General features: G+C 35.1%; 1 protein-coding gene across 6 annotated transcripts; it reads right to left on the bottom strand.

Annotated features, from left to right (window-relative positions):
* Positions 1–6,293: 6,293 nt before the first annotated feature.
* LOC123566177 (midasin-like) lies at positions 6,294–26,179 on the bottom strand (the record flags this gene model as incomplete). 6 transcript variants are annotated; one of them, XM_053534652.1, is given in 6 exon segments in its annotated part: positions 6,294–6,409; positions 6,681–6,818; positions 7,408–7,542; positions 23,576–23,710; positions 24,018–24,128; positions 26,038–26,179. In XM_053534652.1, coding segments are annotated over 5 exon segments (603 nt in total), but the record flags the coding sequence as incomplete, so codon positions are not given.
* Between the last annotated feature and the right edge of the window lie 147 nt (positions 26,180–26,326).

The following is a 26,326-nucleotide window of genomic DNA, read 5'->3' as shown; positions in this document are numbered from 1 at the left end:
CCACAACTTTATCAAAAAATATTTAAAAAAAAACCGCTTCTACTTACAGTTTATAGCTGGAAGACCGGGTTTTTGTTAAATCTAGACCTATCACATGTATAATAGTTTCCTTTACTTCACATGTTTATAAAGCTAGAAATCTGACCTAGAGAGTAAAATTAACCACATTTTCTGGGATTTCTTACATAACTCGGGTTACCGAGAGTTCATGTTCTGGAATATTCAACAGATTTATTGTAAACATTTTATGATTGTATAAAATTAGATATTTGTTATAGAGTTAGTAAGGGTTTTTTCAATATTTTTTTCACAATTTTTTCAAGGTAGTAGATTTGAAATAGTTCAAAATATCATTACGGCTGCAGATAAGTTTTTAGTTTAATTAGCCCAAGTTTAACTGATTACGAATTGGTGCAGAAAAGTGTTTAATAATTAATTAAATATTGCATGTTACACCTACACAACCTGTGTATACCTGTGGGGGCTTGTGATAAAACAGTGACCTGTAAAATATACAATTATTATATTATTACTTCTAATGGACCAACGTTGGGCCAACGATGTTTTCTCTGTATAAGTCTTTCCCTGAAAATCAATATCGGGCCAATGCAGAGATATCTGTGACTGAAATTTAAAGTTGGTTCAACGTTGGCCCAACAGCTGTATTTACAATACTTATTAATCATTGTTGGGCCAACAGTGGCCCAACAACGATTATCCTTTGACGGTTTTCCGTCGTTGGCCCAATGACTTCATGTTTACAGGGACGCTGCACGCTGAGCATGCGCAATAACTATTTCTCGTTTATGCACGCGTTTCTAACCGTGCAACACGTTCCACTTTTCGCCTTCAACACGCGAGTTGCTCGCGTTATCCCGCAAACTCGGGGAACAAACACGCAGGCGCCACTGTAACTAGTACAGAAACTTGCGTAGAACTGATTTCTTCGCTACCAAATACCCGCGAAAAATCCCGTGCACAAAATGGTTCAGTGATTTTGTGCTTCGCCGTGTTAAGACATATGTTCTCCGCTATAATACGTACCGCGGAGAACTGCTAATCAAAGCAAGGGTTGCTAGTCAGCAAATTTTCAGTCTGAAATGGCCGAATTCAGCATTTTCAGAAAGAAATGCCTGTACCGTTGATACTTTGAACTCATTAGTATTGTGCGAGAATGTGTTAATATTGAAAACGACTTGGTTGGTAGCTAAATGGTTATTTTAATGAAAACTATCATTTTTAACACTGTCACTGATGTTTCTTTTTCCTTTTTAAATTGGGGACGATCAGCATATTTGTGGCTATCGTATTCTTAAGTGCTCCAAATTGTTCCACAACAATAAAAAAGTTTGATTTCAAGTCCAGACAATTAAAAATATTTTGGACATATACATATGTTCATTAAGACCCAACACAACCTAGTGACGTACTTTTCTGTCCCACATGAACTGCGTGAAAATCATTCTGATAATCATGATTGGTATAATACTGTTGTTTTTTTTAAGATGATATGTAGAAAAGTAAGGCACTGCATGAATTAATCTGCAAACTTCTTCAGTCAATCTTTTTCAGTATAGCGCCATAGGCTATTAAAGCGTAGCTAAATAGCGTAGAAACGAAATGCGGTCTAAACTCAGCCCTGTATTTATTGCTTTCAATTTGAGCCGCACCATGAGAAAACCACCATAATGCATTTGCGACAGCATGGATCCAGACCAGCCTCCGTGCAGTCTGGTCAGGATCCCAGCTGTTCCCTTTCAAAGCCTATTGCAATCAGAGAAACCGTTAGCGAACAACATGAATGCTGACCAGACTGCGCGCATGTTGGACGCAGTCGCATTTCTAGTAGGCCTACGTTGGTTTACTCATGGTGCGGCGGATATTATTTCAATTATAATGCATTTAAAGACATTCAACACAATGTATCCTGACCTTATATATATTATGTCACTGTGAATTTGAAACTGTTTACTAGTACTTTTTTGTGTAAATCAGTTACCATCATGAATAAAAAATAAAAGGCTACAGTTATCACAATTCAGTATTGCGGTTCTTCAAAGGTGATTTCAATTAGGCCTAAAAAATTGTTTCCGGTAACATGCTTAAAATAAATAGGGTAGGTAGGTCGGAAATTTTCTCCTTTTTTTGGATTTTTTAAGCGAGACTGTTCGGAAATTATTTTTATGTCAAAAAAATGGACACACATAAGGGGGTTATGCCTTTAGAGCATCGGTTAGATGATTTCTAACATCACTGGCCATGTTTAAAGCATAAAAAGGGCCATGTTTAAAGCATACATTTAAGTGCAGTTTTGCAACTACTTGTTAAAAAAGTTGAAAAAATTTTTTTCCAAGGCCATAAAAACATTTAGGGTCGGGCCAAAAATTTCAGGTAGGTCGGGATACCGGAAACAAACATTTTTTTTAAGCCTTAGAGAAAACGTTATCGAACAGCAAAGACCATGCTGGTCGCAAAACCACTTTGTTGGTTTTCTCATGGCGCGGCCCATTTTAATAAATGTGTAACGATTACTGAATGCATAAAGGGAAGTAATTCCATTAATATGCAAATTTGTAAACCTGTGAATTGTCGTTGGAGTAAAATGACAGTATATATGCGCATTAAATCACCTTTGGTGATGAGCTAGCTTTTCACCGACGGGATTTATGTGGCACTGAAACGTTACAAATGCATCATAGATAGATGTGAATTTTCCCATTTGACAACAGTTGTTTTAAAAATAATTACACTACAAACAATATCACTCAGCAACAACATTTGCACACAGTCATAAATGAAATGAAGTTGTATTAATAAAATATTTCTGTCAACACCTAAAACCCCATAGGGAACCCCTGGTAGGAAGGGAGGCAACCATTGTGAGATACAACAGTATACATACCGCGATGATTACAAGTGGCCTGGACATTTATGGAGTGATACCGTTTTCTGTTTACATAAGCTGCCTCTTGATCTTTCGGCGGAGAAATTATTCTAACATGTGTGCCATCTATACAACCAACAACGCCGGGAAATTGTCTTATTTTATAAAATCCCTGTTGAACAGTCCGTCTTTCGTCATCCGTCGTTGGAAATCGTATGTATTCGTCCTTCAGTGAAAATAAAAACGTCCGTCACCCTGGTAATAGTCCGGGACACAGTGGCAATGTCGACACCAAATGTGTCCCCGATTAACTGAAGAAAGCACCCAGATGCAAAAAATCTGAGTGCTATCAGTATTTGCTGTCGTGCAGTCAAAGAAAAATTACGGTTCGTCCCATGTCGAAGTCGATCCCCAATGAGGTCCTCTAGTCTGTCCAAATTTTCAGATCCAAATCTGTAGCGCCGTCGAAGTTCCTCGTTGTCCAAGTCGTCAGTTTGTCTGTTTACTCGTCTAAACTGTCTAGGTCGTCTGGCGTTTGGTATAAAGGCAGCCATTTTGTATATTGGTTAACTTTTAACCAGTATCAGAGAGGTTGGTTAAATTTAACCAGAAACTTGCTTTGGTTAAATTTAACCAAAGTTTTGTACAATAGAATAACCGGAACTTTTACCAAAATGATAATTTAACCAGCAGTTAACCCACTGGTTAAATTTAACCAAGCTTTATACAATTGGGTGCTGAAGTAATAATGCACATACATTTGTATTTTGTCTATGTTCAAAGGCAGGTAATTCAGGAAAGCAGAAACTGACCTGGGCAAATAGTATGTCAAAACTTCGTAACAGTGGAAGTAGTTTGCGCCACAAGATTATTTAATAGTGTAAAAATCATTAAAGGGCTATAACAGTGCAAAGACTTAAGTGACCAAGAAAAAAATAGGTCACATATATCTTACACTTCATAGTGATCATGTGCATGAAGTTTCATTGCAATGCCTTCAAAAGAGTGGAAGAAGTTCGTGCCACAAGAAAATGCAGACAGACCAACCGACCTACCAACCCACTAACCAACCAACTGACTGTGACTCCAACATTGTATATATTCCCCAAACTTCCATTGCATAGGTATAAAAACTGGATTCATTTGTTTGAGTTTGGTTTTCAAACGTCTCACAGCCATATTTCAGTCATATACAGGCAGGCAGTTTACCTTTTTTTGTGGTGTAACATTGTAACTGACAGTAAGAGTCATGTATATGCTCCTTGGTTTCTTACAAGTACATGCCAACTCCTGAACAAGAGCTGTCCGAAAGACAGCGTGCTCGACTTTTCTCAGTGCTTGACTCTGAATAAGAGCTTTGCCAGCAAAAAAAATTCTAAGTTAAAAAGTCAAAATAAAGTCATAAAATAAGTCAAAATTCAAATCAGAGTTATGGGAATTGTGTCTCCTGGTGTAGACTTTGATAGTAAATAACTATTTTGAGTTTCAAGTCAAAAGCTTTAACAGTAACAGAGATATTTGACTTTTAACAAAGAATTCTAAGTTAACAAGAGCTGTCTGATGACAGCGTGCTCGACTATTCGAAGAATTGATTGAAGAATGGTGTCAAAATATTTCCACAGATATTCAGACAAAAGAAATAAATAGATTACACAAACAATGTTCCTGTATTTCTTTGATTTCAATAAGTCTTGCACTAAATGGCAATGTTTGAACCAATTTCAATCATAAATCATAATGATAAACAAGTGTTCAAAGTTTAAAAGCCATATGTCAAATAGTTTTTACAAAACGTGGACTTGTATGAAAACAGAACCAATTTCAAAGTCCAAAAAGGGCCATAATTCAGCCAAAATAGATGACAGAGTTATGTACTCTTTCCTACAGATAGAGACTATTATACTAAACAAGTGATAAAAGTTTCAAAGCCATATGTCAAACACTTTACAAAAAATATGAACTGGTACGGAAAACTTAACCAAGATTTCTAAGTCAAAAGGGGCCATAATTCAGCCAAAATCCTTGATGGAATTATGTACTCTTGCCTATAACTGGATATGGCGATGGTAAACAGGTGTTGAAAGTTTCAAAGCTTTATCTTAAAAGACTTTGTCAAAATATGAACTGGTACGAAATATTTACCAAGATTTCCAAGTCAAAAAGGGCCATAATTCAGCCAAAATCCTTGATGGAGTTATGTGCTCCTGCTTATAACTGGATATGGTGATGGTAAACAAGTGTTGAATGTTTCAAAGCTTTATCTCAAAAGACTTTGTCAAAATGTGGACTGGTACGAAAAACTTAACCAAGATTTCTAAGTCGAAAGAGGCCACAATTCAGCCAAAATCCTTGACGGAGTTATGTACTCTTGCCTATAACTGGCCATGGTGATGGTAAACAAGTGTTGAAAGTTTCAAAGCTTTATCTTAAAAGACTTTGTCAAAATATGAACTGGTACGAAAAACTTAACCATGATTTCTAAGTCAAAAGGGGCCATAATTCAGCCAAAATCCTTGATGGAGTTATGTGCTCTTGCCTATAACTGGCCATGGTGATGATAAACAAGTGTTGAAAGTTTCAAAGCTTTATCTCAAAAGACTTTGTCAAAATGTGGACTGGTACGAAAAACTTAACCAAGGTGTGATGCCAACGCCGTGGTGAGTAGGATAGCTCTACTTATTCTTCGAATAGTCGAGCTAAAAAGGGGCACAATTCTGTCAAAATTCAAATCAGAGTTATGGATATTGTTTCTCCTGGTGTAGACTTTGATGGTAAATAAGTATTTTAAGTTTCAAGTCAAAAGCTTTGATAGTAACAGAGATATTTGACTTTATCAAAAACTTTAATACAAAATTCTAAGTTAAAAAGGGGCATAATTCTGTCAAAATTCAAACCAGAGTTATAGGAATTGTGTCTCTTGATGCAGACTTTGATTGTCTATAACTATTTTAAATTTAAAGTCAAAAGCTTTAATAGTAACAGAGATAGTTGACTTTATCAAAAATTTTAAAAACAATTCTAAGTTAAAAAGGGGCATAATTCTGTCAAAATTCAATCAGAGTTATGGGGATTAATTCTCCTGGTGTAGACTTTGATAGTAATTAACTCTTTTAAGTTTCAAGTCAATAACTTTGATAGTAACAGAGATATTTGACTTTATCAAAAACTTTAACCAACGGCGACGCCGACGCCGGGGCGAGTGCAATAGCTCTACTTTTTCTTCGAAAAATCGAGCTAAAAATGGCAGGTAGTTGTTGCTACCAGGACTTAAATCCATGACCCTCCACACCTGAATCCATGGCTCTACCAAGCTAGCCAGGCAGCTATGAGCAGTTTACCTTGATTTTTATAAATAATATGCAACAGAAACTATTAAAACCTCCTTCAATTAACAAATATTTGTAATTACCTGAAGAGTATCTTCTGGTAGTCTGTCAAACTCTCTATGAACTTTGATGTTATGTCCGAGAAAGCCCGCAAATGTATCTAATTCATTTTCCTTCAGATTAATCATCTGTGAAATTACTGCAATAATAACATAAAACAAAGACAAATCAGAAGTTTGCTCTGTCCTACAGGAAGGTTCAGTATAAAAGAAGTACATTTTCTGGTGGTCTAACATAAAACAAAACAAATCGGAAGTTTGCTTTGACCTACAGGAAGGTTCAGTATAATGAAAGCATAGTTTCTGGTGATACAAAGTATCTACACACACCAAGTCTTTGTGAGGACCTGGTTACTTAAGCACAAAAAATCTAATATAAATGCATGTATTAAATTGTATGTATCTTCTTACTGCTTTGTTTACTTTGTTCTGTTTCTTGAATAGTGTCCTCAGCTGTGTTGTTGACACTGCTTTCACCACCGGCATCCATTTCTTCAGTTACTTCTACCTTATCGTCCTCTACAGGTGCAGTGTGAAGTTTTTCCTGACCTACAAAAAGGTTCGGAATAAAGAAGTATATTTTCTGGTGGTCTTACATATAACAAAGACAAATCAGAAGTTTTTCTGGTGATACAATATATCTACACACACCAAGTCTTTGTTTATTTGTTTGGTGTTTAACACCATATTAACAGTCAGTCATTTAAAGGCGGCCTGTTACCCAACACGTCTCCTGGGTTTCTTACCAGTACACGTCAACTCCTTGCTAGTAAAAGGCAACTACCCCACTTGAAACAGTAGTGGGTTGCAAAAACTCCTTAGGGAGTTGTAACAACCCAGACTCGAACCTCGGAACCTAAGCCCATGGCTCTACCAATTGATCTAGCCTTGCGGCTCACCAAGTCTTTGTGAGGACCTGACTATTTTTTGATTATTTATATCTTCTTTAAGAAAATCTTACATATAACAAAGGAAAATCAGAAGTTTGCTTTGACCTACAGGAAGGTTCTGAATAATGAAAGCATAGTTTCTGGTGATACAAAGTATCTACACACACCAAGTCTTTGTGAGTACCTGGTTACTTATGCACAAAAAATCTAATATAAATATATGTATTAAATTGTATGTATCTTCTTACTGCTTTGTTTACTTTGTTCTGTTTCTTGAATAGTGTCCTCAGCTGTGTTGTTGACACTGTTTTCACCATCGGCATCCATTACTTCAGTTTCTTTTATCTTATTGTCCTCTATGGGTCCTGTAAGTTTTTCCTGACCTACAAGAAGGTTCGGAATAAAAAAAAGTACATTTTCTGGTGGTCTAACATATAACAAAGACAAATCAGTAGATTCCTCTGTCCTACAGGAAGGTTCAGTATAATGAAAGCATAGTTTCTGGTGATACAAAATACCTTATCGTCCTCTACAGGTGCAGTGTGAAGTTTTTCCTGACCTACAAAAAGGTTCGGAATAAAGAAGTATATTTTCTGGTGGTCTTACATATAACAAAGACAAATCAGAAGTTTTTCTGGTGATACAATATATCTACACACACCAAGTCTTTGTTTAACACCATATTAACAGTCAAGAGTCATTTAAAGGCGGCCTGTTACCCAACGCGTCTCCTGGGTTTCTTACCAGAACACGTCAACTCCTTGCTAGCAACAGGCAACTACCCCACTTGAAACAGTAGTGGGTTGCAAAAACTCCTTAGGGTGTTGTAACAACCCAGGCTCGAACCTCGGAACCTAAGCCCATGGCTCTACCAATTGATCTAGCCTTGCGGCTCACCAAGTCTTTGTGAGGACCTGACTATTTTTTTTATTATTTATTCTTCTTTAAGAAAATCTTACATATAACAAAGGAAAATCAGAAGTTTGCTTTGACCTCCAGGAATGTTCTGAATAATGAAAGCATAGTTTCTGGTGATACAAAGTATCTACACACACGAAGTCTTTCAGCCATTCCAGAAATAATGTCCCATTTGCAATTTTTATGTGTCCTTGTCATTTTACTAGTAGAAAAAGAGCTGTATACGGATGTTCACTGTGTTGACTTATCAGTAGATCTATATATATGTGCTGTCTTTGAAAAATGGAAATTTTCAGATAGAAGGTCATTAAACCTTAAAATGTCAGCTAAAACATGCAGAAATTTGCATTTTTTGGCTGTCCCACGAAAGGGTGCATAAATATAACCAAGAGATAAAGAAGCACGAACACTGCTGAATAGAAAAGACTACCTCTAAATAATTTCAAACAAATCATAGTTTGGATGAATATCATTTATTTTGTAGCCACAGAAGATAAAAATTTTCATCAAGTATTATACCATTGTCCCCAAAATAGCTTTAACCTCCGTTATCACACTTAAGACGATGAAAAGTACCACATAAATATTTGTTATAACAGTAGAAAGGTGCTTGTGCCCTTCTTTTATGTCATTTGTTTCATTAAAATATTAAGTTTTAGTGATACATCCCACAATATTTTGATATGAATATCAAATGTATATCTGACTGGGATCGTTGAAAATGTCAGTTAACCTCCGTGACCAGGATTTTGAGAAAATATTGAGATTATGAATTATTCTGAGGTTAGTGAGAGTGATGCGCCAATGTGTTTTGCCAGTACTGATGTAACTCCAGTTGGTTTTTTGCTTTTATCGTGATAAATCTGCCAGAAAATGCACATTTTTTTAACTTCCGTTACTGTTAACTTCCGTTACAAATTTAGTGATGATCTATTAGTTTTTTTTCCAACGTCACCCATGGTTTTTCTTAGTACTATATAATTGCGTCATAGGTTAATCTACATCATAATCGTACATGGTAGCTGCAACTGACAACATTGGATATTTTTTTAAAGACACAGCATTTAAACGGGTAAGGTAAATATTTGAGCCGCGTCAAGCATTTTCATGTCTTATGGTAATTTTTTACCTTTTTTAGATTTTTACAGTTTCAAACTGCCCATTTCATTAGCTTTAAGAAAATGTATACATCACAGGGTACAAAAATGTTAAAAAATAATACAATTTTGGCAGTAAGAATGCCTAGTGACGTTACGTGGAAGTACATGACGTCGTTTAAAACGTTAAACGTCTAGATTACGTTCTTATGACGTTATGTATATCTTTATTCAATTAAAGTCCATTCAACACCATTTTGTCAAACTAAAACTATGTAAACCTTTTGTCTTTATTTAATTTGATGATCTAAATGCCTCATTCATAGCGACATAAAATAACACATGTTTACTTAATTGTCATTTATAACTGTCATTTATAAAACTAAAACAGTCCGAACACTTTACGACTCTTCTGGAGCAGGGCATAGAACATCCTGAAACGGTCGTCTGACTAGAGGACGCACGTGCCGGTACAGGTAACGCACACGTTCAGCAGAAAGGCCGGGAGGAACTATCTGAGACGGGACGTCATCTCTGGCCATCTCCAACAGGTGCGTTTTGCAAATAACGAAGCGCACCTCGTTTTCGTCAACAGCTGACTGCCTCATGTACACAACCCCTGGCTCCTCAGAACTAAAACGGAAGAAGTGATATTTTGCGACATTTGGCACTTTCTTAAATCTATCACCAATGAAAGTTTTCCATGCCCTCCAAACCCATCCACTTCCTCCGCCATAGGTAACAGGCTGGTTACTATGGGAACTGTTGCTAACGACTTCAGCTATATGTTGTAATGTGTCACAATCCTTCCTTCGGTACAGTGTCTTAATGTTCCCAAATCCTGCATCGATCAAACACCTTAAAGAAAAAATAAATAGCATTTTGCAACAACATACAGAAGCAACCAGCTTTGGTGTTCAAGATCGACATTGAAGGTATATGTAACTGAATTTCAGGAATTGATTCGTGACGTTAACGTTAATCGTGTCATTTATTGTTATATTCAAATATGTCTAGTCACGGCTCACTGCTTAGCATCGTTCTGATTATTGAATATATAACCACTGGGCTAACACCCTTACGCATTTGAACTCTTGACTCCGTTATACCCGACTATAAATAACCCGAATGCTTTGATTATTTCATTAATTAATCAAAAATATTTTTTAAAAGGGTCAGCATGCTTATTACTATGATTTAATCAGTTCCACATACAATCACTAAATTCGCCGACATCCGTTTCGATACTGTTACAACTCTGTCTTTAATCTAAAATTAAAGCTTACCGTGTGTGTCCAGGAAGTTGCATCATGTACGTGATTTTCTGGTGACGCTGCGTCATAACTCTCCAAGACAGGTAACCGAGGACGTAACGGTTCTTGTTTTGACCTGTAAAAAAGGATAGCCATAAGCGATTAAATATATGTTTTGAATTAACTATTTAATACATATTTCATTCTCTGTCCGTTACAATTTGAAAGATCGAAACAGAGACACTACGCTAATAATCTATAATTATAGCACTACTTGCGAATATAGGTAAAAAGAAAGCTTACAGCAAGCTTTTTCAATAAAAATGTTATTGAATAAAAACAGGACAACAAAGGAATCACATACCAAAACAGTTGTCTGCATGCAAGCTACACTCATTTTCACCCAAACTATAGTTGGCAAATGCATGGTCTAACATAGATATTACAGCGTCAGGTCCATGTACCAATTGGCCATCACGTCCTGAAATATTATCAAAGCATAAATCAAGCCCACCTTCAAAGACTATTACACGTAATAGAATCCCACAGACTTAAATTGTAACGCCAAGACTCGCTGTAACTAACGTAACTCTCATACACAACTGACATGAAGAATTTTGAAGAACAAGCCTAGTGATACAAATATGTCAAATGTATGCATTCCGTCTCTAATTTTGAGCTAAATGACGTCATGAAGGTAGTATATACTACCTTCATGACGACGCCACTCCTTTTCATATGTAATTTTAGAAGTCTCTGATCAAAACAGGCAACATTTTTAAATAACAAATATTTTGCATGAACATTATATTCAGAATGTTTTACACGTTTTTATGATAATATGTAACTCCGTCGGCAATTTATATTAAGGATAAAATGTTCAATATATTCAACTATTTTCAGCTAATCAGCAGCAAAGCTCATAGAGTAGGCTTGGATGTTTCCCTCTATGTAATATACTTAGACCTAACAGCAAAATATTTCCCTCATTAAGAAGTACCGTTCATTGTCGCCATGAAGCATATGAAGTTTTCTTTTATAACCGTGTTAAAACGTATTTAAAGCACACTTAATCATTTCTTTGAGCATCCAGAATAACAAAACAATTTATTAATGTAAAGCATTTCGGCTAGACTTTAAATAAACATGTACTGTAAGTTGGGAAAATTTCGTGCCGCCAACATTTCGCAAATTTGCTCGAAAATAATTGCAACATTATCGATTTCATTAATTCGCGAGCAGACGTCTTGAAGTAACAATTTGTTTTAAAATATGTCACTTTTTTAAATTCGCAATATAAAAAAATAAATAAAAATCTCGCGAATAGTGTCCAATTTACCGTACACTGAAAATATACTGCTGAGATAAGTAAAAGAAATACCTATTGTCTCATTCTCATCAATAAGGAAGTTGTACTGTTTGTCTCCATTCACTCTGTATCCAAAGATCTGGATTTTTCTGGGTTGAATAAAGTATGTCGGGCCTTTTTCTCTGGTGTGGTGGGGTAATTTGTCATATTGTGAGAAATCGAACGTGTAGTGTACGTCGTTGCATGAGAAGTTGTCTCCACTTCTTTCGTCTTGTCGCCTTAATCTCTCAAACATGTTTGTTGATCTTTCAACACACTCCCGGTATATTTCTCTTTCTTTCCTAGCTTGTAATACATGATTATGATATTTCTCTGTGGCAGACAGTTTTTCATCTTCTGTTCTTGCTAGCTGTATATCTTGGCGAAAATCCTCACAAGTTTTGCATACGTCATCTTTTGGAGCAGCTATTTTAATGTGAGGAACACATCTTTTCCATAGATCTTTAAAAGTAGACAGGCCAACATATTGCTTTTCAATTTGACTGCATGCTGTTACATATTCTTGATGAATGGAAAGCTTAGTATTTTTTGAAGGAAGGTAGACTGGTGCTTTTTCTCCCCGACCACGTGGAGCTGCTGGCTGTGGAAGCCCTTCCTCACTAGCATAATTCAGGAGAAACTGCACTGCATCTTTAATGGTTTCATGCGAAAACGCGTTAGGTGCTTTTCTACCAAAATTCCCATGAACTCGAGGTTGAACGCCATTTTCTTTCATATGTTTCAGGAGAGCTCTAACTGTCCATAAACCTATGTCATAAATTACAAGAAAAGCATCTTGACATATCTTAATACCATTAAAGATGTATTCATAGCGTACACGTTTCCTTTCACCACTTCTGCATCTCTGGTCATTTCCGATTTTTTTTAATGTTCCCATAATTAACAGCTCCTTTACTGTTTTTGTCAATTCCCTCAAATTATATATGTTTGATCTAATTTCTTCGACAGAAAATTGCAAGAAACAGTTCTTAGAACACCCACAACCCTTGTCATAAACACTGTCCAGTTTATCTAAGTCAAACTGTGGATCATCATTTTCAGAATCTACTTGATAAGTCACAGATTCTTGTGATAAGTACCTGCTAACGTGGGTGTCAATGTTATCTGTGGTCTCTATTTCATCTTCACTGTCCTCATGTGTATCATTAGCAGGACACAAATAAGACTGTGTACTGTTTGTGGAAGAAGGTTCAGTTAACCCAAACGCACCCAACAATGTATCTAATTTCTGAAAAATAAAAATGTTATTTTATTTAAAACTTAGAGTAAGTTAATACAGTGTGTTAATAACGATTTTATCAAGGAATATAGAGAAGGGTATTGTACACATTGTTTTGCATTTATATTCATGCATTGAAACATAGTTTATTTCTTTATTTTTAAACATTTTTAAAAAAGATAAAAAAAAAAAAAAAAAAAAAAAGAAACAATGGTCAAAAAAAAAAAAATTTGGTATCCAGAGAGTTCGGTCTTCGGTACCCTTGCTCTCAAGTCAAGAGTGCTAACCTCTCGGCCATTCCGACCTTAGTGTAAATAAAGTCACTACTTATATATAAACTAGATCTATAGCTTCCTTTTACTTTCTGACTATTACGCCTCTCAAATTTCGATAAAATTGCGATTTAAAGCTTTAATATTCCTTAATAAAATCGAATGGAATCAATGAATAATAAGAATATCACCAAAATACTATATATACTTGGTTCGGTCGGATAACTACACACCAGTTCTCAGAATAGACACCCAATTAGGAATTAAAAGTTGCAAAAAAGTCAAAGTTCCTGAAACAGTTTCTAACATTTATTTCCAATAACTATAACACATAAACTTTAAGAAACGAGCATGTCTATACTCAGTCCCTACTAATACTCGAACTATAGAATCATGAATAAAGGTACTAAGACCAAAAAGTTTCTTTTCAAACAAATTCGGGTATGTCAAAAACCTGCTTCAAATAAAAGATATTTGCCTGATGAATCTCAGTTTTTCCTATTATTCTTTAAGTACATATAACAGGTTGTCAAATAATTGCTACAATGTATCTTAAATGTAGTTTTATATGAATTTATCACGAAAACCCCTTTTAGTAAATTATCTGAAAAAGAAAAGGACCAACAAACAAGCGTATACTTTCTACTAACATTTCTAAAAGAGTAGAATAATCTTAGTTATATTATAACAAATATGAAGTCAAAAGGTATGTATATTGAAAGATTCAAATACTCAAACCACTCCTTTCATTAGTGTTCAAAGACTGCTTTCCTAAATCGTATAACGTAGATTACAGATAAAGGTAACGTATATTACATATATGCGTGTTCCAGTATTTGCCATAGCCAGTAAAAACCATTTATAGATGCAATACTTTTGCCTTAGTTTTATAAAAAATAATAAAGATTTGAATGTATTTTGACCCTTAAAACGTCTGTAACGTAGATTACTTTCTACGGTATTTTAACATCAACTGGAAATACTAACACAACTCTATAACTCTAACTGAAAAATGACTGCTTCGCATCAAATGTGCAATGATTGAACCACTTTTGAACCACTGTTTAAGTCTATTTAGCTTTTTTGATCATCGCTTCGAGTTTTTCAACTTCTTCGTCAAGTATTCTGAAAGAACGCCCACTTCTCCCAATACCTACTGGCTTCTGAATAAGCATTAAAACTGAATCAAAAGTAACCCAAAGTTTATCAGGTGGTGATGGCCAATTAAATGTTAATGTTTTATTTCCACGAGCTCCTGTTCGCTTCATGAATGAAACTAAACAATCTTTGTCTGTTTTGTCAACTTCTTTGACATGTCCTACATGCCACTTCTTCTCATACTGCACCGCCACCCATTCATCCTCATCAATATCACCCAGTGTTTCATTTACGTCAACGTGTGTATCATCAGCCTGTTCATTGTTTCTCTCATCAGCTAGTGCATGAACTTCAACAACATGTGTTTCCATCTGCTCTTCGTTTCTTTCGTCAGCTTTGTCATTGATGTGTACGTTACTTTCTCGTATAATCTTGTGTTCATCAAAGTCATGATGGGTACCATTTCGACACTGTTCACAATAACAGGATGTGGATCGTGCTTTTATCATACCTCTTGTACTACTAAACACTTGGTGAATTTTCATTGTCCCTTTTACTGGAACAAGACTCTTACTAGCTTCGTTCAGCTCATTTCTTGACTTCTTACAGTCGTCTTCTGTGACGTAGATGTACTTTGCACTTGTGTGATATTCCTTACCCATACGTAAAAGTCTGTCCCATCCTGTATGTTCAGTTTACCTTGCCTTACACTCAAATCAGCCATCCGTTTTGCCGTACCTCCAATTCCATCACACGCGCCTTTACCGTGACCAGTCTCCCAAAAGTTCCATTCAGCTTCTGTTTTCAGTAGTTGTGTATGATCAGACACAATATAAAAAGATGTCTTGTTTCTGTACTGAGAGCTGGGGCTGTCAGTCCAATAATAGACCTTATTCAGCTTTCCGTTCATTTCAGCTTTTATGTCAGGTATAAGATGTTTCAATATTGCGTAGACAGTACCTATATTGTGACTGAGCTCATCAGATACAAAAACATAGTTTATATGTTTCATTTCACCGTTTTCTCTATAATACACAACAACAGGGTGTAAAGTTACAGCATTTGAATTCCAGTATGCACTTTGTACTTCGTCTGTACTTGAGCAACTGAAATTTTCAGCAAAATCCATCTGTATGATCGCATGCTCTTCGCCAAGGTTGTCTTTAAGATTCATCATTGCCTTATACTGACTTTTTATTCTGGACACATGTCCCTGGAATTCAAAGGTTTGGTCATGAACAATTTTTGTGAACTCAATTTTAGAAACATCTTTGCCGACTATTTTGGTCCTCTTTCTACCATCTTCCATTGTTACTTTTTTCCACTGCTGGTGATGTATAATTTCAGACACATCTTTCATTACATCTTCTTCAGGCGTCTCATTAATCTTTCTGATATATTCGTCGGGATTCAATGGTACACGTGCACCAGACGATTTCAGTGCTTTTAACGTTAAAGCCATGTTTTGATGTTTCTGACATAGACATTGGTTTTTTGTTATGTATCTTGTAAGACTTATGCTCTTCGGTCGCATACGGCAAAACACAGCAAAGGAAACTTGTTTGTCTGTTTCAGTCTTGAACTTCAAATGCAAAAATTTCATACTGTCGTTCAACACTCTTTTTTGATTCACTTTTGTTCCTTCTTTTACTTTGTCGTTCTTTCCTGGCATCACACGGCTATTGTCATCTCTCATGAGGAATTCTCGTACTGTCTTCTGTGTATCTTCTCTCTCTTTTACACGTTTTTTGATCTTGGGCACAATGTCACATCGTTTGCTATCCACCTTCTTTCCTCTCTGAATCCCGGTTAATTTATTCATTTTACTATTCATTCTGTATTTATTTACAAGTTTGCCCGACAGTACTCTAGCAATTACGTACGCCTCTACCTTTCTGACCATTTGATTTTCTGGCACTTTTTATCTCGTCACTGATAACATGCGCAAACAACATGGTATCTCTGATTTTTTTCGGGACTTTTCTTGGCGTAAGACCAAGTTCAGCAATTTCAGTAGCAACTCTTTTTCTTGGTGTTAACGTCGTATCTTCTTGTTCAGTGCAGGATTTAGATTGTGATTCATCAACTTCGCTGCCTTCAAATTTGTCTTCCGTGACTTGATGTTCTCGTTCTAAACTAGCGTCTTTTTCAGATTCAATTTCTAAACTAGCTTCTGTTTCTGGTTCAATTTCTAAACTGGCTCCTGTGTCAGGTTCAATTTCTATACTGGCTTCTGTTTCTTGTTCAACTTCGTTTCTCAGAATTGTATTGGTATTAGTCACTGTTGCAGAAACGTTTTGTCTTCTTGGATTTTTATTCACACCTTCATGTTCAAATGGTGATTCAAGTAAAATTCTCTTTCTTGACGTTTTACTATTTTGGTGCTCTGTCTTGGCACTTTCTTTTATTTTGGCATTGTCACTTATAGGTGTGTCACATTTCTTTTTCAAACGTTCATATCTCTTAGAGACGGTTTTCACTCGTCTTTTCAGGGCTTCATTTTCCGCTCTCATACTTTTCATCTCTTTACTATGCCTCGCTGTCGCTCGTGCGATACGTTTCCTTGTCCTATTCTTTGGATCAAAAGCAGACAGTTTTATTTGCAAAATGCCTCCACTTGTGCATGAACTTACGCCATTTTCGTCCGACTCAGCAACACACTGCACTGCTCTTCCTTCTGCACTTTCACGGTCCGATTGCCTTTGTTCTAAAAGTTTTCTAGCACGATAATTACTGACATATTGTCTTACTTTCTGCCTTCTAGATTTCTTAGAAGATTCTGATCTTTCATCAATTGGTATGTAGTATTTCTTTGTTCGTTTTCGTTCATTCTCAAGAAATTTGCTCCCATCTTGTTCTTTCTTCCTCTCCCGATAAGCTTTTTGGATCTCAGCTCTTGTCTTCCCTATATCAGCCCTAAAATATGACAATAACAATGTTGTAATCTACGTTACCAACTTTGTAATATACGTTACTACAGTGTTTACTGCTATACAGGACTCATATTGGCTAATTTCTGTAATCTTATTGATGTAAGAGTTTGTAAGAAGAAAGAATTACGAAATAAAACCATAATATTTTAGGACTATACCTTATTAACCTCATGTAAAAAATTTTTTTCTAATACTGGTAATCTACGTTACCATGTTATCGTGGCAGTTTGGATAAATATATATCTTTTGTAATACATTGTAGACAATGGAAACGGTCACTTATTCTTCACTGAAGTATTATTTATATATTTCTAAGTCAAAACTATATTTTTTTATTATATCTTCGACAAAAATAACAATGGAGCAATACTACTAAAACAATTTATTAAATTTTGCTTTCAAAAACAATGTAATTTGTTAGACGTTAGATGAATAATATCTACTTTGTATTACGTATACGGACTTATAAATGGATATTTTCTAATGCAAAGCATGTATATGGTTTAAATTTTAATTTGATGGTAACTAAAATTCTTACCTTTGCTGACGTTCAGTTGCAAATCAGAATAACAATTTAGAGGTCAAAACGTGCAGACGAGATCAAAATGGCTGACGAAAACAAATGGCGGATCAGTAAAAAGGGGGAATAACGCATCGACGATAGAATATCCCGTATTATAATACTGTACGGCACTATTTCAGTGATTCGTAACGTTGATTACCGGTAACGTTTATTACAGAAGAAAAGATTAATGTTGTTCTCTCCGTCGTATTTCAAGTAAGATAATCAACGACTTTAATAATGGAACATCTTAAGGTAACCTTTCATTATTACTTGCCACAACTTTCATAATAACATAAGTAAGATTTCTAATGCAGTCACGTAGATTACATTCTTAACTATAACCACTTGCTTAGCACAACAGGGCGTTGAATGTCAGAAAATCTTAGACAGAAATGTGAAAATTACTTTTAAACAATACAGAGTTATACATTTTGGTTTAAAGATGCATAAAACATAGCCTTGCTTACGAACTATATAAGCATTACCTTATGAGTAAAACTTTGTAACGTAGATTACTACATATTATGCGACATGAATTCGGCCTGTCAGAAACAAATTCAATGAGTATTTGATGGATCAAATTTATGTTGCATAAAAGTTCCATTAGTGTTTTATCACATGTGAAAAGAACTTATCTGGCAAAAACTATACTACTGCTTGAACTATGTTTATTTGAGGGCACTATTGGTTGCGACAGGCATTTTCTCTCGATATTAGCCTCTTTCAGGCATATAAAATTATTTTTTTGTAAACATGTGTGCTACACTTGCTTATGATTTTACTATTACACAATAAATTATACAGCTCGGGACAAAATGCGACATATAAATGCAGCATACCTATAGGATATCTATGGGCGACATTTTTATAATGAAACTGTGTGTCTATTCTGAGAACTGGTGTACATCATTAGTCAAAGCTGGCCCTTTAGCGCAAAATTCTGCGAAACGGTCGTTAATATAGGTATCATATGATGATGATGATTATTATTATACCATATTTTTGATGTTACAGGACCACCAGACAAAGTTAACATTCTATATGCACATAAAAAGTACGTAAAATCCCACGGTGATTTCCATACTGCAAGCAAGCGCAATGTCAAATCAATACAAACTGCCTCGGAAAGTTAACTTATTTCTACAAATTCTAGCAGCCCGGAGAGATTGTGACTTCAGTATCATCTAAAATTAAAATGTGTTCATGATTTGTAAAAGAAAATAGAACTCGTACTCACATCAAAAGTGTCCATTTCCTTTGTTTATTTTTCACGTGTAAATTTCAAGGGCGCCGCCATTTTATTTTCATCTCGCTCGACTTTGACGTCACTTTTCTCGCTTACGTCATAAATACCATAAGACATGAAATTGCTTGACGCGGCTCATTTTAAGATAAATTTGATAGATTTTAGTACATTCTATTTTGTCACAGTTTCAGAGTGGTTGTAAATGTTTGATTTGTATTAATAGACCCAAGACAAAAGAGAAACACAGTTTTAATTCCACTGTACTTGAATATATGGTTTATCAATCAACAGATCGGCAATGTAACGGAGGTTAAAATCTTTGAAAAAGAAAACATAATTATTTAATTTGCCCTTGTTCCAGTTACTTGGAAATGTGTTTTCTCCTTACTCTACCAGTTAAAAACATAAGTGGTTATGTGACTGTAGGTTAATATTTTACTGGAGAACAATTTTAGGTGCCATTTGGTGCCAATAGTAACGGAGGTTAAATATATTACAATATTTTGAAACTTGAGTTAAGGATACCAATACACTATTTGAACTGCTGTTGAAACATAACATTTATCTTAATTCCTTTAACTCAAAAAACATTTTTATAGCAGGAAAAAACTATAAACCGAACAGCGACAACCTGAATCAGTCAGGAGTGTAACTGTTTAAAGTTATCGCAGTTTATAACCCATTTGAGTTATTGCTTATACTTTCATAACTTGTTTCAGTTATCATAAAATATTATAAAGCCCTCCTGTGCCAATTCCGTATTTTGAATGTGACTAATGCTATTATTACCTGAATCCTTGACGTTTTATCTTTCCAGCTCTGCAGTAAAAAATTTTACGCAAGGCTGATAAAGTTTTACGCAAGAGTTTTAAAGCTATAAAACTCTTAACATCCCATTATGCTTATCAGGTCATGATCAGACTAAAAGAGAATTTGATTAATCACAGTTTGCTACTAATTTCACTATAAAGGTCACTTTGTAAGAAGAGCAAAAAGACTTTTATTGAATAACTTACCCGAGTTAACAATATTTTATAACTAATACAGGTTATAAAATGCTTGAAAAAGTAACTGAAATAGGTTACATAACTTAAAACAGTTACACCCCTGACTGTGAATACGACATACAATGTAACGGAAGTTAAAATTTGATATATAGATATTTGTTTCTTCCAATCGGACATTGAAAGAATGTTGTAATGTTTTAATACTACTGTGAACATGAAATATAATTTCACTGCATTATTTAGATAAAGCTTCAACTATAAAAAGTAAGTTGAATAGATGTGATTACAATAACTCTTAGTGTCAATGATCAAAGACTCGGCTATCTGTTTTGCTTTTTTTTTATTCGGGAATGCCACTCATGCACGCAGATATACAAAAAAGCTCAGCTATATTGGCACTATTTACCATATTGTAGGAGTGTATTTCGTCAATGCGGAACTCAACAGGCCTATAGATACCCGATATTTCTCGCTTTTCCACTTAAATTACCCATCTATTCAACATTGCCAAATAATTTTGAAATTATTTTTTGTTTATATTTGTGTTGTACATGTATGTATGTTTTATTGGTGTATGTATTTGCTCATTTTATGCAAACTTATTTTATGGTGGAATAAAAGATATATCTATCACTTTCTCAATTTCTCGTAGTTCTGTTGTTTCTTTTACCTGCTGAAGCTGAGAAAAGTAACATAGTACGCGAAACCAAGACCTGGCAGTATGAGGTAACCAGCTGTGGAATTCATGTTTTTAAACATCACAGTGCAGTGGCTATTCTTGCTCCTAATACTGACAATATTGAGAATACTCCCTTTGAAACAGGATATGTAGAAACAATGAGACCACTCCCTGAAACAGGATATATAAAACATTGAGGTCCATCCCTTAAACCAGGGTTTCAGAAATCTGCAAATTTATTGGTAACCCATTGGGCTACCAATATTTTTGTCTGGTAGCCCGAACAAAAGTTAATTTGGCAATGACCATTTCTGTTTATTTACTATGTGCTTCTATACTACAGTGGGATGGAATGATTACATTGATAGGGTTTCATAATTTTAGCTATACGAACATTGTTGTAAATTTTGTTCTCTTAAATAGCAATTATCATTACTCATTTTTCTCCTTTTTGATTTTAAGATAAAACTACATGTATTTAAACTGAGAAATCTTCTCCTGATAATTATTGCAACATGTCAATATAAAAGGAACGCCAATCAATTTTTATAAACTTGCAAGTTCCTTAGAGCAGTATGAATTGTAATTTATCTCAAAATTATTTAAATGTGACATAATTCTGTCTGATTCTAAACATCTTATAATGTCTACTTTAATAAAAGGACTAGTACTGCGTACATAACGTCTCTCAGTTTCTTGGCACTGTGTACTCACTTATCCGAATTTATGTTTTTTTCCGAAATTCTCTAAACTCGCCGATTTTTGCTAAATCAAGGGTAATTTGTTTGCATGTTAGGCAAGTATTTAAACTGAAAAGCATAAACTCGGTGTAAGCACTAAACTGCCTCAAAATCAAATGTGTTCTTTCTGATCACTCGATAAATATTGAGGTCAGCGAAATCGAAAGTACACTTTGGCAGGTGGCGGTAAAATGACGTAATTTTAAGACTGGTTTGCATATTGTTGTGAACATTATCGATCAGCGACTTTGACGTGATTGGATCAGTCTAAAATCTCGCGAGCACATGTTTTTGTAAACATTTGCCTGCGGGTATGATTAAAAGGTTAATTGTTTGCCGAGTGTGACACTAGGTGGTAAGATAAAGCCTCGAGCGTGTATCTCTCGATAAACAAGGGGATTAAAGACAACTATCAATTTGAAATTAATGTTTGAAGACTAAATTATTGATTTCCGGGCTACGCGATACGGAGTTTCAAGGTAGCCCGGCGGACACTCTGAAAAAATTTAGTAGCCCGACAGAATTTTATGGTAGCCCCCGGGCTCCGGACATGGGATTTCTGAAACCCTGCTTAAACAGAATATATCGAAACATGAGAGCACTCCCTGAAACAGGATTCATAGAAACATTATAATCGCTCCCTGGAACAAGATATATAGAAACACTGGGACCACTCTCTGAAGCAAGATATATTGAAACGTTGAGACCTCTCTCTGAAACAGGATGTATCAAAACATTAAGAACATTCCCTGAAACGGAATATATGTAGGCCCTAAACATTGAGATCACCCAATGAAGCAGGATATGTAGAAACATTGATATCAGTTCCCGAAAAAGAATTTATCGAAACACTGAGATCACTGCCTTAAACAGGATATATAAAAGTTTCTTTAGATATATAAATGCATCATTATACCTGGTTAAGAATGAATATTTTTTCGTTGAACTAAAATATTAGTTCCCGACTTTAAAATTATATCTATACTGCCATCGACATAAAGCACTGTCCTCTGTTTAACATCCGTTACAATCTCTGTTAATTCATTTAAGTATATTTTTTGGCTAATATCAGTTTGGGCACATACGTGATGTTAGCTCCCAATAATAAACAGTTTTTATTAAATAGATAATACCATAAAGTAGTGGTCTGTTATACGATCACACCAGTTCGTATCGGTTTTATTCCCAATTTTCTATATTTCTTCAAGAAATAGTAAACATAGTACCGTGATGTATCAAATTTCTCTTCTAAAATGCCGCAGCTGTTCCGTTACAGATTCGGCAGTATCATTTAACTGTTGCATTATGATAACAAAAAGATTGTGCAATCTATAATATATAAATATTACAAAATAAAACTACTTGATTCAAAAGTTTAACATCCGTTACTTATCACCTGGTTTGAAAATCACAAACGGTTACATTATAATTGAATGAATTGTCAGAAAAAAATGACACCTTCTTTTTGATCACATTCTGACATTTTTTTTTTTTTGCATAACTAAAGATACCTTATTTGAAATAATTTCATCTAGCTAACAAAATATTAACAGAAGAAAATAAAAATCGTTTGTTGGGAAACAATGCAATATTAAAATAGGCACATCTAGAGCAACTTTTTGTCTAAGTTGGACTGATAGCACATTTATTATCTTATTCAGGGTTTGTAGAGTACAGATGTGTTGAAAATGTGCATTAGTTGTATCAAATGACATATACGTTGCCCAAGAAATCTTATGAACCAGAAATTAACCTCCGTTACTCGTAAATTTAGGTCCTTATAAATAAATATTCATATCTTTGAAACGCAAATTAGTTGGTGGATGGAATTTTCAGATTTTTAACTTGACACCTTGTACATTATGAAATTGTTGGTATTCTACGAAACCGCAAACCATAATTTTTTGATTTTTTCAATTCTGAAATGGGACATTTTTTTCGGAATGGCTGTTTGTGAGGACCTGGTTACTTAAGCACAAAAAATCTAAATACATGTATTAAATTGTATGTATCTTCTTACTGCTTTGTTTACTTTGTTCTGTTTCTTGAATAGTGTCCTCAGCTGTGTTGTTGACACTGTTTTCACCATCGGCATCCATTACTTCAGTTTCTTCTATCTTATCGTCCTCTATGGGTCCTGTAAGTTTTTCCTGACCTACAAGAAGGTTCGGAATAAAAAAAAGTACATTTTCTGGTGGTCTAACATATAACAAAGACAAATCAGTAGATTCCTCTGTCCTACAGGAAGGTTCAGTATAAAAGAAGTACATTTTCTGGTGGTCTAACATAAAACAAAACAAATCGGAAGTTTGCTTTGACCTACAGGAAGGTTCTGAATAACGAAAGCATAGTTTCTGGTGATACAAAATATCTACACACACCAAGTCTTTGTGAGGACCTGGTTACTTAAGCACAAAAAATCTAATATAAATACATGTATTAAATTGTATGTCTCTTCTTACTGCTTTGTTTACTTTGTTCTGTTTCTTGAATAGTGTCCTCAGCTGTGTTGTTGACACTGCTTTCACCACCGGCATCCATTTCTGTTGTTTTTTCATTCTTCTCCACAGGGTCTTGTAAAGAAATGCAAAGAATTTTAGTGTAACTATGTCTCATTTAAGGTGCCGTCACAGAGCTGTAATTTTATGGATAATGAACAACAGACACAATAAGAAAGTCCTTGTTTCTTCAAAAAAAAAAAAAAAAAAATTCATTCAGTAGTGATACAAAGGTATTACTCATGATTATATATGGAAAATCCTCAGGTATGTCCATTGACGGTATTGTTCGTCAGTGCTCATGAAATTTCAGCTATGTGGCAAAGCCTTAAGAAGGTGGTTTAATTGCGCATACAGTAATAACACTCTTTACTGCAAGAAACAATCATTGTAGCCACTTGCATTAATCTTTTAGTTACAACAAAAATATATTTTCTGTGGCTGACAATAGTCTCAAATGTAGAATGCAAAATGTTTCTGTGACATCTCCTGCTTCTTTCAGAGTTTTATTTATTAAAGTCTGTCTCACTCAACCAGTTTCAGCAGCTGGTTCAGAGAATGTTTAGCCAAACTTGTTAAAAATATACTAACACAACTGAAACATTAATATCTCCAGACACTTTTTTCAGTTTTTCGATATAGTGAGTTTTCGAGTCAAAAATGGCAAATTTGTAATTTTCCCCATGGATCTTTATGCAAAAGACATTACGTCGCTTTTCCAAACTGCAGTGCCCACAATGACGTTCATGGGGGACGGACATCAATGGCATCACTGTAAACGAAAGCGATATTTCCATAGAGAAATAAAATTGTACCTGTATAAGAAAACTAGCCAAATGTTGAAAAAAGCTTAAAATTCCCGAGGGTCACTTTTTTATAGATTATCAAACCACATTTATTTTACCAATTAAAGCCAATCATTTCATCAGTTCAGTTAAAGGTTGATGTAAACCTCTTAGATGAGAGAGACTATAGTGCAGTATTAACTTAGTTCTTCACTATGTAACATCCTACATGTATAACACCCATCTTTCATTATTTTTTTGCTTAAATGTGACACTTGTAACAAATCTACTTAACATGCTGTACACATGCCATCTAAACATCTGTTACAGATTACGGATGGAAGGAGAGATGCCATCCCCATTAGCCATGAAATACACAAGGGATATTACCATGACTTCATCATAGTACAAGTCCTCAAATTGTTACCAGGTCCTCAATATGTTTTGCATCTTAAAGATATGTTTGATTGAAGATTCAGATATGCTACATATGACCAAAAGTGATTCATCCCTCTGCACTCTCATAATTTCAGCCAAAAATAAGTTCACAACAGACTAAGAGTCAACCTTCCAATACAAGTATCACACTCGCATATTTTGATGTTCTTTATTCATATAATTCAAATCCTTAGTTACTGCAATGTCACAACTCTCCCATTTCAGCCAAGGCCTGTGTATCTGGCACTTAGCATGTTAACAATTACCATTATTTTTAACTTCTCCTTAGCAGGCATGCTTTCATTTTGTGAATGCGTACCCAAAGTATTGTTCACTGCTGGGCTTTTCCTGTCTTTTTCAGTAACGTAATATTTAGGTAACTTTGAATTAGTTTAATTAGTTTAAACTTATTTATTTAACATCTCGTGTAGAGCCAAGTTCTTGTAACTTATATTAACTACTCTTGATGACCGCTTCCTGGAGTTCTGACCAGTACTTGCACCAAAAGATGGGCTTGTGGAGGTCACAGTCAAATTCCGCTGATTCGAACCCACAAACTCTGAATGATGAGTCCGACCTTGACCTCGTCTGAAAGGGCTTGACCCAAGATACCTACACAGACAGACAAACAGAGGGGATGCATAAAATCTACGTGCTAAAATCACAGACATTCAACTTATGTTTTCTAGCACCAAGTTAGCAACTGGTTAATAGTATGTTCAAAAGTAGTCTATTCTGTTTAAAAATGAACTGTTACATACCCTTTGCCAGAAGGCTGTTGTGTCTTTATAGTCATACCGAAGTTCATCACCCTTGTACACATCTTTTAGTGCATAAATTGCTAATTTTGGTCCTGTAAGACTGACTTTGCAGTTAGGCCTTCGATGATCGTCATTTATCATCCGACCACAACCAGATGAGTGTGTTGCATCAATGCTGAAAACACAGGCTTCATATTTAGCAACAAAGAAAATTGCGTGACATCATCTGGGATTCATCCCAGAATTTTTCTGTGAAATCTTAGTGTGTGACTGTAGAGACACTGAATAA

Source organism: Mercenaria mercenaria, unplaced genomic scaffold (genome assembly GCF_021730395.1).
Source record: "Mercenaria mercenaria strain notata unplaced genomic scaffold, MADL_Memer_1 contig_3885, whole genome shotgun sequence".
NCBI lineage: Eukaryota > Metazoa > Mollusca > Bivalvia > Venerida > Veneridae > Mercenaria > Mercenaria mercenaria.
Note: the sequence above shows the minus strand (reverse complement) of the source record. Positions and strands in the feature narration are given on the sequence as shown.